Genomic DNA, 12,760 nt, shown 5'->3' with positions numbered 1-12,760 from the left:
AATACAGAGTACACATGACTGACTAGCAAATAAAACACAGGTGTTAAGCTACTACATTTCCATTACACATAACAAGACTGTCTGGACACCAGACTGTGTTTGTTAAGTGATGAATACCATAAATAGTACTGCAACAGAACTGACAGACCCAATCCAAGTTCCACTGACACTTTGCACATGCTTAATCAAACTGGATGTCTAAAAATAGTCACTAAACAATGAACACCAAGATCTCTCTTTCCATTGACTACTGGTTCCTTTCGTACAGACAGCATGTGTATTGGTTGTTCACTGGATACAGCAACAATTCAGCAGTCAGCTATCCCCATTTTTCTTCACAATGGTTTTCTCAATTCCAAATAAATGGTTGGTTCTTTGTGACAAGCCATAGCAAAAACTTCCACACTTCTTCCACATTACTAAACTGTCAAATACAAAAATTTTCACTTTTGTATTTTAATGTTGTGATTTTCTTCTAAAAAGACCTATGACATTTCAACTCGTCTAAAAACTTTTCAGGTCTCATTCACAATATCAAACAACTATACACAAGTGAAATGATGGAAAATTAGGGAGTGTTTCACTGAGCACCTACATTGCCCATAATGAACATTTTTCACCATCTTCTGATCTCCAACATCCTGGAAGCAGGGACTCCTTTCATTACCCAAAGAGGATTCTACCAAAGGATCTTCAGATTACAGACCCATTTGCATTCTACCAGAATTACCTAAACCTTTAGAATATGTAGTAAATCAGCTTAGTAGTTACTTAACCTCAACTAACCTTTTGCATGAATACCAGTCAGGCTTCCAGAAAAAGCTCAGCACAACATCCACTCTAATTAAAGTGACTGATGAACTGACATAAGCTATGGACAGACAAGAGGCAACTTATGTGCTGCTTGGATTTCAGCAAAGCTTTCAACACTCGACTGACATTCTACTAACAAAATTTACGGGTCAATTTTTCTTCAAGCACTGTACAATGATTGCATTCATACCTTATGTCCCACCAAATGTGTGTAATAATCAGAACAAAAATTTCAAAATGGAGGGATGCAGTATCATCGGTCAGTCGGGGATCAATATCAAGTCCATTACTTTTCTCATCATATAAGAAATGACATGTGTGCTACTCTCTCCCACTGAAAATATCACTTATGTGAAGATGACCTTCAGTTATACATAAGAGTAAGTCCAACAAGCCTATACACAGCCATCCAGTATGTAAATATTAACATATTTGCCTGATTAGATTGGGCACAGAATACAAACTTGAAACAAAAGCCTTATTCATATAATCTACCCTACCCTTAATCCTAAATGCTATAGAGATAACTTCCTCTTCATTTTCTTTGTCTACAAAGACTTTGCAGGTAATTCTGAACCATCGTTTAGACTGAACACACAACAGCAATGTTTAACGTGCCAGAGTCACTTCATTCACTACAGCAACATAAAATAATATTTCCTCTTGAGCTTTAACAAACTCTGTTAGAATCACTAATCCTCCCCAAACTTGCTTATGGTAATTTTAGCCTTCAAAGACTTTCATATTAGAACTCTCACTAGCTGGAACTGGTGATGAATGCCTGTGTGCGATACATTTCTGACATTTGTTATTTTTACTAAATCATATCTGTACGATCTTAACATAACAGGAGAAATGTTCATTGTCAATAAAGTAAAATCATCTCTATACTACTACATAACACAGCCAATTTCTGTATCAATAACACGACTTCAGAACAATCTTTCTCAAAAAATCAGAACAATTAAGTTCTTTTCAAAACTCAAGATACTGTTAATGGTACATTCACCACAACAGCTATTTCTTTGATATATTTGTGGACTGCTCACTCATCACACTTCCCTACCACTTTTTCCTTCGCCCAAGAGTCCTCTATTGAAAGTCAAACAGTTCTTATCACTCTTTTCTGTGGAAAACTGTGCTAGGTTTGTTGATAGTCTAAGTAATTAAGCCTGGTTTGAAGATCTTTCACTATCAGGTACTAACAATGCTTTCTTTTCTGTATTCATGACAAATTTTGAAATGTGTTTTCTGACGAAAGTGAGCAGAGTCCATCCTTGGCTAATCACTAAATCTATTGCCTGGATTACATCAGGCATTAAGACCTCCTGTAGGATTATAAAAAGGCTCATTTCTAAAATGAAGGGCTTCACAGTTCACAGAATATGTAAAGACTAATCAGAAATATATGAGCAGGTAATTGCAGAGGCCAAACTCCTTGGAAATGATAGCATAATAAGACTGTTGGGCAATAAATTAAAATCTGTACGGCATATTCTAGAAAGTCAAACAGGGAAGATTTAGGGAAAGCAAGAAATTACACTTACGAAGGATGACAACATTAATATTGGTAAAAAAGACCCACCAAACTACATAAACGAATACCTTATAAATGCTTCACAAACACTTAAGTTTCACTAATCAGGATAAACTTAACTATCTTACACCTGCATACAGCAAGAGATTAGCTCCAACTAGTGAACATGAAGTAGTGAAGGTGATGCAAAGGCTAAAGTCCAACATGTCAGCAGGTTTGGCTGAAGTATCTGTGTCACTTATAACCCATATTGCTTCACACATTGCAAAGTGTGTAATTTATCATTCACCAATGAAGTGCTCCTCCACATATTAAAAATCTCAAGCGATACCTTTAATCCAATGGTGGTAATAGGCATATAGTAGAAAATTATCACCTCTTTTCACTCCTCTCATCATTCTCTAAAGTAACAGATTAATAAAACAACAAATCACCAAGTACTTAAACCAACCACAATCTACTGAATAGTAACCAGTATAGCTCTTGAACATTCATGAATACAGAAAGGGGAATAATGGATTACACAGATAAAAATTAGAAACATGGATAACAACAGTGCTGTAGGAGTTAATTTAGATCCTCCTAAAACTTCTGGCACGGTTAGTCACATTTTTTTTGACAAGATGGAATCATTGGGGATAAAAGGTTCGATTTACATCTGCAAAATAGATCAGAGGTTGTGGAACTCTCATCAGTACACTCTAATCATACAATCAGATTAGTATCTGATAAAAAAAAGTCTTATCACAGGTTAATATGTCAGGCCCCCTTCTTACTTATTCAGATAAAGTACTTACACCTCATACTGCAGCTAAGATCACATTATTTGCAGTTGATAGTGTAATATTGAGCACATAAGAAATCCCTTCCCAAAGTGACTGATCAAGTCCTCAACTTCTTACATTCTTCGTTCAATGCCAATAAGCAGACCCTTAATGTGATGAAAACAAAGTATATTCAATACGCAAAAGTGAATCAAAACCAAGGTCTCCAACTGGTACTGGGCATTAAACTTAGCACAAAATTTTGAGGAGTGTATGTCGATCAACACAAATTGGAAGACCATGTAACTATACTCTCCCAGAGACTCAGTTCTACAAGTTTTCTCTGAGAATTATTTATAAAGTTTGCTCCTCAGAAGGTGTTAGAATGGATTAATTTGGTTACTTCCAGTCTCTTGTAGATTATGGATTAGTTTTTTGGGAGGTAAAACTCATAGTCAACTAAAAGAAATTTTTACAGTACAGAAAAGAGCTACTCAAATAAGTTGCGTGAACTTACTGGACCCTCCCTGAATATATGCAAATGTGTGTTGATATGGTAGAGCTAAATTTGGAAACCTACAGTCCAATAGTGATTACCACAATTATAACACCCATAGCTGTGGGTTCTTCTACGAAGAAAAACATCTACTCCACGACATGTGAGCAACTTTGGTGTCATTCTTCCTAATGCTCTGCCAACACATATTAAGATGTTGGAGAAGAAAGAAGCAACTTTCATAGCAACTAATAATCATTTTTTGTTGAGAAGTGTTTCTCCAAGATAAGTGAATATGTTAGCTTGCACTAATACTATGCCCTCACTTATCCTGAGTACTTTTTAATCTTAATTGATATATCATTTATGCTGCATTTGTCTTTGGAAAAGAATGTTTCTGCTGTTAGTTTTCTGTTTTCCCTGCTTCATAGAGGGCATCTCCTGCAAGATCAGTTGTGATGGGTATAGTTTCAGCAGATGTTCAGGTGCTTGCATGTTATTCTCTTCAGCAGTATAATATAATGTACTCAAGTGTATTTTTCATAACTGTAATACAATGAAGTACCATGTTCCAGCTATATTGTTTATCCATCTTTCGCACACTCTAATATTTTTTATTTATGCATTTATTTTACCTGGAACATATCTCTGTAGAACAGGTATATGTGGTTATCTTTCCTCGTAATATACAAAGGTGGCTAAGCCAGTGAATGTATTGGACTAGCATTCGGGAGGAGTGGGATTTGCACCCAGGTCAGTCACCCCGACATGGGTTTTCCCAGCTTGCCAAGGCAAATGCTGCAATGGTTCCATTAGTTAGGTCACACACTACTTCCTGCCCTATCATACTTTTGTTTATGTTTTATATATGCATTTATTATTTCTGTATTTATTACATGTCTGGTATTATACTTAGTGGTGCAAGGACAAATAAACAAATACAATTTCAGTCTTATCTTTCACTATCTATTGTATTTCTCATAACATGGCCTCAAATGTGTTAAACTAAGCAATATTATTGATATACTTAATCTCCATCATTGCCAATAATTATTATAGCACACATTATGTGTGTCAGTGATTGTTCTCACAAAATCTATCAGAGGTACATGACTTAACTGGAAATATGCATAAAAATTAGTATTTTTTTTAAAAATTGTGTGTTGTTCCTAGTCTGATGTAAGAGAGGACCCTAAAGCTCTTATGTGGTCAGGCTAAATAAATTATGAATACCTGATAAACAGTGCATAAAAGATGAGTGTGCCTTTCAAGTAAAATCCAGGAAATTAAGGAATACTGGACACATCTTTCTGTAGTAGCAACACTATGTTAAGTTGTCTTTGAGAACTTCAGATACAAATGAAATCCAAGGATTAACCTGATGTCAAATGAATAATTATTAATTCCTATACACAGTAATGTCTTTATAGTGTGCATGATTCACCCAAGACACTCCACATATTTTTCATAACCAATCAAAAATTTCCAAGAATGGTTTTCATTTCACACTAATACAACAAGAGGTAAGTATTTTACAATCCATGCATTCCCTGACAAGATGTATTGATGTACTTTTGGTATTTAACTACACATAACAAGAAACACACCATGATTGCCACATCACTATTAACGCTTCAGCTTACCTCAAAGAAAGAAAAATCTGCGAACTGTATAGTTCCACTTTCTTGCAAATATAAGATCAGATCGTGTCTGAAGAGCAAGCAAAGTGAGCAATAATAGAGGTAAACACTATATCACAGCTCACATGTAAATAGTGAAGTACGATTAAAAATGCTACTTACCACAAATACAAATGACCATTTCGTTAAACATTTATTAATAACCTGTCACAGATGCAGTACATGTGTTTGGCAACTAGTTTCAAATTAGCTGGCTCTTTTTTGAGGCTACACTGCACAAGTTTGATTCTGACTTGATAAGATGGCACATGTTTATTGCAACCATCATATGTGAACATTTAATAAAGTATGTATTGCCATTTTGATGGTTGTTATTAACATGAGCCAAAACGAAATCATAATCAACCAGTGTCATAAAAGAAATTTAATTTCTTTACTGACTTCAGGCGCTTAGTGCCCTTCTTCAGAAGTTTATACATATTGCATTATTTGTGTCAACAATAAGAGGCATACAGCAAAATACCATGGTCATGTGGCTCATAGTGCTTGTACAAAATGAAGGACATGACCATGGCATTTTATGCATATTATTGTTGACACTCAATGTAATAGGTACAGCCTCCTGCAGAAGGGCTCCAAGCGCCCAAAACCAGTAAAGAAACTTAATTTCTTTTGTGCAGCTAGTTACTTCTTATTTCATTATATAGAACTACTGTTGTTGAGGGTGGATGAAACATCAGGCACTTTCAGAGCAGCCTCAGTAAGCCAGGCTTGAGAATGAACCAGCTAGTTCAAATCTAGTTGCCGAACTTACGTGCTCCAACTTTGACAAATTGTTAAACACTTCATGAAATATTTAAAATGTTGCTGCTCCTGTGTCAACAAAATGTTGAAATTGGAAAAAAAATGACCAATTTGGTTTTACAGGAAGCTTCTCATTTACAGAGGATATTTGAAATTACAATGTGGCAATGTCTAGCAATTTTTACACTGAAGCAAGGCTTGAGATTACTTTTTGCCTTACCTGTCGACATACCACTAAGCAAAGCTCTCTGGATAGTCCGGAGTTACTCAGTTATATGCCGATTGATGAAACAGGATACAAACTTACTACATCACATTTCAATCTTTCCAAATGCCATTACTGTTTTCAGTGCCAAATAATACAGATGTCCTTTAAGCCACTGACCAACTACTAACATTGAATACAACAAGTAACAAATGCTTGAAGAAATAAAACATAAAACCACTTGCATGATTTTTCAAAGTAATTTTGTATACAGAGTAATAGAAGCAGATTAACTTTTTACAACAGATGTATTTCCCCTTTTGTGTGCAGCAAAAATGTCTGGTTTTTCACATTGTTACAAAAATTTCAACATTAATAGTCAGGAACAAAAATTCATTCAATATTACATCAGCCTCACTCAGAAATTCATTATCCTTTTAAGCTTTTGCTTGCTTTCCTTCTTTCTTTCAGATAAGATTTTGTACAAGTGATTAAGTTCAAATCTTAGTGAAACAAAACACACACACAAAGTACTATCACTAACACAGTGCAAGGGCTGAAAGGGTAAGGAAAGGAGAGGAAAATAAAGGGGGTAAATTAGATGAAAATGGTGATGTGTGCACATGCAAAGGAAGATCATGTTAATCTTGTGAACATTTTGTTGTCAGTTGCTGGAAATGACTGAATTTTGTGCTGCACAAGTAACTACAAGCATTAAGAAATAATATTAAACAGGGAACTCAATGTTATGAATTCGAAATACTATTACAGCTTGTGAATTTGGGACACCATTATCACTTTTCAGCCACCACCTATATAATATACAAATGCCAACAAAACCACCAAATTGTACTGTATGTTATGAGAAAACAGCCTGAGACATTGGAAAACAGCAGATAAAACTATCTGATGGCAACAAGAAAGTAAAGTATAAATCCTTAGGCTTCCCTGGCACTGTGGCTGCAAAACAATTCCTCACACATGCAGCTGGAAAACAAAACATTCACATATCACAATGTCACTGGAGGGTTTCACAATATATAGATTTACTGCTTCCTAATAAACGCAGTATCAGGTAAAGATAAAGTATGTCACACAACTAACATGAAGTTTTGGATTCACAAATATTCACCGTAGAAAAACATCTAACAGACATTTGACTTGTCACTTGCATTGATGCAAGTGTGCCGGCACATACAGAGTAAAGTGTTACATTTTTTGTGTGATGGTGTATATTTTGAATTCCACCACATGATTTCCAGTTAAGCACATCAGAAACACTGCTTACAGATGGATGCCCATCTTTATTAACAACAGACACCCATAATAAATAACATGAAAATACATAATCATGTAACAGATATAAAATGTGTAAACAGCAACATGGAAAAGCGTAATATACTAATTAACTATAACAGCAGAAGCTCACAATTGGGCTACTTAAGTTATTTTTGCTTGCACATAATTTACATTTTATTTTACGACATCATGTCCCCTTACAGGAAATTCAGTACATATGACTCTTTATGTGTTTTTTCATCTGGTCCTTTCTAATGAACGAACTTCCACAGTGGTCACATGTAAAATTTTTTACACCAGCATGTATCTTCATATGGCGACTAAGTTGTGTGCTGGAATAATATCCTTTCTGGCAAAGGCGGCAAACATAAGGTCGTTCACCAGTATGGCCTCGCAAATGGATTTCTAAAGACTCCTTGCGTGCATAAGTCTTTTGACATTCATTGCAAGTGAAAATTTCATCCCTTGCATGACTTCGAAAGTGCCTTGTTAGATGGTGACTCAGTGAAAATGATTTTCCACAAATTTTGCATGGGTACGGTTTGCTTCCTGCATGGGAGACAAGATGCCTTGCAAGTTCTGCACTCGAAGAGAGAGTTTTTTTACAGTAATCACATGCAAATTGAGCGTTTCCTGCATGCTGAGCCTCATGCCGCACTAGAGAACGCTTTGATGATAATGCTTTTCTACAAATCTTACAGGAAAATTTTTTAGATATCCTGTGCACCTTTTGATGCAATTTGAGTTGCTCTTTCAAGAAAAATTGTTTGGTACATTTCTTGCAAGAAAATTTTTTCTCTTCCTTATGAATATTTTCATGTCTTCTAAGCAGATTTTTCCGAGAAAAACACTTTTTGCATATAATGCATGAAAATGGCTTGTCTTTAATGTGTACAGCATGATGTTTACTTAAGTCACCTTTACAGTAAAAACTGCTGTTACAAATATCACAACGGAAATTCCTTTCTCTGTCATGATTGCTTTCATGAATAATGAGTAACTGCTCTAGAGGAAATGATCTGTCACATCGCTTACATGGAAAAATATTTTTAGCCTCATCACCAATGCCGCAGGATGATATATCTTCTGAAAAATTAATTATACGAGGATCCACATCAACCACTAAGGATTCAGATTCTTCCATGACCAGAGATCTTGTTTATTGCTACACTCACTTATCACAGTCACACTGTTTTACATTGATGTTTGATTTCAAACACTTCATTTCATAACAACCAATTTGTGGTAACCACAGTTCATAAACTACTTCCCTGAAAACACATTATCAAGATAAGCACAATGATCTAAATCAAAAGAAAATACATTAACAGTAAAAGTGCAACATGTACATCCTATCAAAACAATAAAACATTTTTCAGGGGATGCATCGAATTAGTGTTCTATTGGCATCATGATATTTGGTTAAAATGTGTACACAACAGATCAGCACAGATATGGTTATTAGGCCTGCATCCAGAATAGAAATTACTATACATAAATTAAGCAAAAAGATTGTTTACAAGCTAATTGTTCCTACAAAATGGTTTTCAGATAAAAATGAAATCTAAAGGAAAGATTCAGTCACTGTTTTACAAGCACCCTCTGACCTTGTGACTCAAAATATCACAAGGGGCTCAAGCATGGTATGACAATATTTATCTCACATTATCAATTAGTGTAATAACTAACATAACCACATTACTGGCATGAAATCAGTACTTTGTTGGTCACAGGCAGTAGTAAGAGCCTCCATATTGTGTGTACAGTATCAAGACACTTTAGTTGTCAGTCACACCAATTTGTGCTGTGTTCAATACTTCCTGGACAATAATGACTTACGTGGGAGTTTAATCTAACATCAGTGGCAAGCACCCAAATCAGAAAATGTTACAGTCTTGCTCCAACAAAGATTTGTACATTTTGGTCAGGAGTATCAGAAGCCAAATATTGTAACATGAGTAAGTGAAACAAATGAACTTCAGCTACTGCAATTTCTGAGATACAGGCTTCAGTCTGTAAAAATTTTAACACTGCCAAACTTAAGCAATTCTCAGTACATGCATCCCACATCACAGAACATCCCCACAAACACTAATGAAAACAAGCAAAAAAGCAACTACCACATTGAGCTTACGGCAAACTTGGGCTAATAGTATCATGCCAGAAACAATATGATTTGCAAAGTTACCATGCACCACCTGCAACTACTCTAAGCACTTTGTGCAGTGTGGTCATGAATTCCAGAGTTTAATGCAAGAGTGGTGACAAAATTTACGTGCATGTAGAATTGGAGTACAAGAGTGACTGTACTATATAACCCAGTACTTAAGGTGTTGGATGGCTGGCCTGAATGGAAAACACACACACACACACACACACACACACACACACACACACACACACACACACACACACACACACACAACACACACACACTTGCCTTTGGTTCAAAATACTAATTTTGTGCCAGTAATGGGTGTTATTTTGGTATGAAGATTTGACTGGTTGTTTATCACTTAATCACTGGCAGTGAACACTATGTTCTAAAACATTTTTAAAACTAGGTAACTTACTGCAAATAACTTGGCAGAAATTCTTGAGCAGTGTTTGGCATTCTTTTCTTAAAATGAGCTTAAGATGAAATGTCACATTTATTGCGTATGCACCCAAAATCAAATACATCCATGTATTCAAAACCATCCAGAAAGTCTACTGTAGGGAACAACTACACATACTTTCTGCACCAATTATTTTCTGGTAGTCTCATTCAGCACAAAACGTACTTAAAAAAGTTCTTTTTCCTCATTTATTTTGTGATCACATAACTATTTACTTCTAAAAAGCTTGGTATCTAAAATAATGTAAATAGCATAAAAGACCAAGTACATACTAACAATGCAGAAGAAAACTCCAGTCAGACTACATGAAAAACACCAAGTTAACATTAACAGAAGGCAAAGTTTCAGAGTCAAGCCCATCTGATACAGTTTTAATCTGCCATAAAGCTTCAAGGCTTTACTATTATAGTAAAAAATTGCAAATACAATTGTAAACCTAAAAACATTACGTGAAAAGAGAGGCATGGGAAGGGGCAGGAGGGCGGGGCCTCTTATACATATTCATCATCTTCATCTCAAAAAAATTCTGATTACTCAGAGTAATGGAACGTCAATATAAGATTTGCTATTAATATTTTATGCATTTCACAAAAATAGTGCTGGAAACCAAACTTTTAGCATCTGAAGTTTATTAGTGTACCAGAGAATGTTATTGATGGAACTCTCAACCAAGTATTAATATTTGTACGCGTGTCTCAAATAGTATTTTATAAACTGGAATGCAGCCAATACAATGCTGCACCTTAGTGTATTAAACAAGATTATACGGTTTTAGGACTAGGAATTTCATACTTCTGAACCAATTCATTAGGTTACATATCATTTACATTGAAAAATTACTGAAATACCTCATTTATAAAAATTATCAATGGCCATGTATTCAAGTGAGTGAACATTAATTCTTTGCACAATAATGCTCAGATATAGTACCCATGAGGAAGATAACTATTCCATTCTGTGTGACCACTTAAATGTTCATCACTCTAAAATTCTAACATTCACTGCATATTTGAGTAGAGTTCATTTCCCACCATTTGTTTCTTTCAGTTTCTAGTTGCCCTTAAGCTTGTGAAAAATATATTGCTTTAAGAATTGGTTTTCAGAGACATTTGGGATATTCTCTAGCCCCTTGCTTGCCATTTACACAGAGGCTTTTGGGATGATCGGCCTTAATGATCTCATGGATGTATACTCATCCAACCTGGACTACATGTGTGAATGGACTGCGGGAAAAAGGCTATAATATACACAACAACTTACACTGATTCGCATCTTACAAGTTTAGATGTTTCCTTCACAGTCAACGTTTCCTAATGGCATATTAGCACTAATTTGTGTTACACTTTCATTAAGGCAGTTCCATCGCAATTCATGTAGGTGTAAACATTGTTGTCATTACAGACACAACCACTTAAACACTTTATTTGACTGAAACGGAGCTAAACAGTCCTGCGACAGAAAAACAACAATACTCCTGTGCGTGCTGCTAGACGCTACTGACGTCACACTGGTCTTCCATCTATCGGATGAATCGGGTTCTACAATATAAAATCTCTCGTGCGACGTCAGTTTCTCCCTTTCGCTTATTCTGTTCCGTTGTCAAAAATGACATCACTGTATGAAACAGCTCGTTTTTCTCACTGATTTCTTGTCGCGAGCTTTCGACATTGCACGAAAAGGATCAGAAGTTGTAAGTAGTAGCTACAGTCTTCTTCGACAGGGATTTTTCGAGAACGCCTTATAATACTATCCTTAACGTGGCATTTCCGTAATCCATATATCGTATCCGCTGCCGCCGCCCTAACACATTTCGCAGTCATAGTAAAAAAAGAATGAGAGGTGGGGTTACATTACATTTGATTTACACCACCGATCATCGCAAAAGCTATAAAAACTGGCCAACAAGGTATTCATTACTAGGAATTCTCTGACACTTCATTTGAAACTTTCCCACAGAAATGAAATCATGGTCCATTTATTATTTAAAAACACCGGGTAATTTACTATCATAATCCATTCCGCAATGATTTACGCCTAAAGTAATTGTAACATTAGAACGTAAGAAAAAGAAGCCCAAGCTTACACGGTCACGAACCTAATTATGTTCGCTTGTATAGAGAACTGAAACGTGAAACAGTAGACAGCTGTTTCCAACAACTATGATTCGGTGGGTAACAGCACACAACGCCCTCTTACGTTACTACTACACTTGTAACAAATATTGCGAACCCGTCTGTTTTCCCATGGTTCTCTTTCATTCCCTACTGTCTCTGTCAAAAAGTCGATCTTTCACTAAATGTTACGCAAAAATGATATCGAGAATCGTTGGCTGCACTTTGCGAGTGGCTAAATTTGGGTAAGTGCAGACACCCTCCCAACACATTAAAAAATATGTGTACGTTTGTGGGCCTATCTAAAATTTACTCCAGCTCTTTATGTAGGAACTAATTTTTTAGGGCTTCTTAAAGTTTACTTCTCCTGTCGGTGCGAGACCAGTAAGACGAAGCGTGCCGGTAAGTCAAATTTGATTAATTTGTCTTGGCCTTGTTAAAGGAACCATGTTGATATTTGTCTGGAGAAATTT

At 35.8% G+C, this 12,760-nt stretch overlaps 1 protein-coding gene across 4 annotated transcripts; it reads right to left on the bottom strand.

Moving 5' to 3' along the window:
* Positions 1-4,540: 4,540 nt before the first annotated feature.
* Positions 4,541-12,443, bottom strand: LOC126183511 (gastrula zinc finger protein XlCGF52.1-like). 4 transcript variants are annotated; one of them, XM_049925560.1, is made up of 2 exons: positions 10,132-12,443; positions 4,541-8,829 (listed from the first exon to the last, which is right to left on the bottom strand). In XM_049925560.1, exon 2 carries the CDS (start codon positions 8,700-8,702, stop codon positions 7,767-7,769), a length of 936 nt encoding a protein of 311 aa, XP_049781517.1. In that variant the 5' UTR covers positions 8,703-8,829; positions 10,132-12,443; the 3' UTR covers positions 4,541-7,766. The 4 variants fall into 4 exon arrangements, with proteins under 4 accessions (XP_049781517.1, XP_049781518.1, XP_049781519.1 ...); XM_049925561.1 differs by having other exon boundaries at positions 11,437-12,443; XM_049925562.1 differs by having other exon boundaries at positions 12,260-12,443.
* Positions 12,444-12,760: the final 317 nt, after the last annotated feature.

This window comes from Schistocerca cancellata, chromosome 4 (genome assembly GCF_023864275.1).
Source record: "Schistocerca cancellata isolate TAMUIC-IGC-003103 chromosome 4, iqSchCanc2.1, whole genome shotgun sequence".
In the NCBI taxonomy this organism is placed as follows: domain Eukaryota; kingdom Metazoa; phylum Arthropoda; class Insecta; order Orthoptera; family Acrididae; genus Schistocerca; species Schistocerca cancellata.
Note: the sequence above shows the minus strand (reverse complement) of the source record. Positions and strands in the feature narration are given on the sequence as shown.

Bases quoted from the DNA above. Each gene is read 5' to 3' on its own strand.
- LOC126183511 (XM_049925560.1), bottom strand. From the start codon at position 8,702: ATGGAAGAATCTGAATCCTTAGTGGTTGATGTGGATCCTCGTATAATT.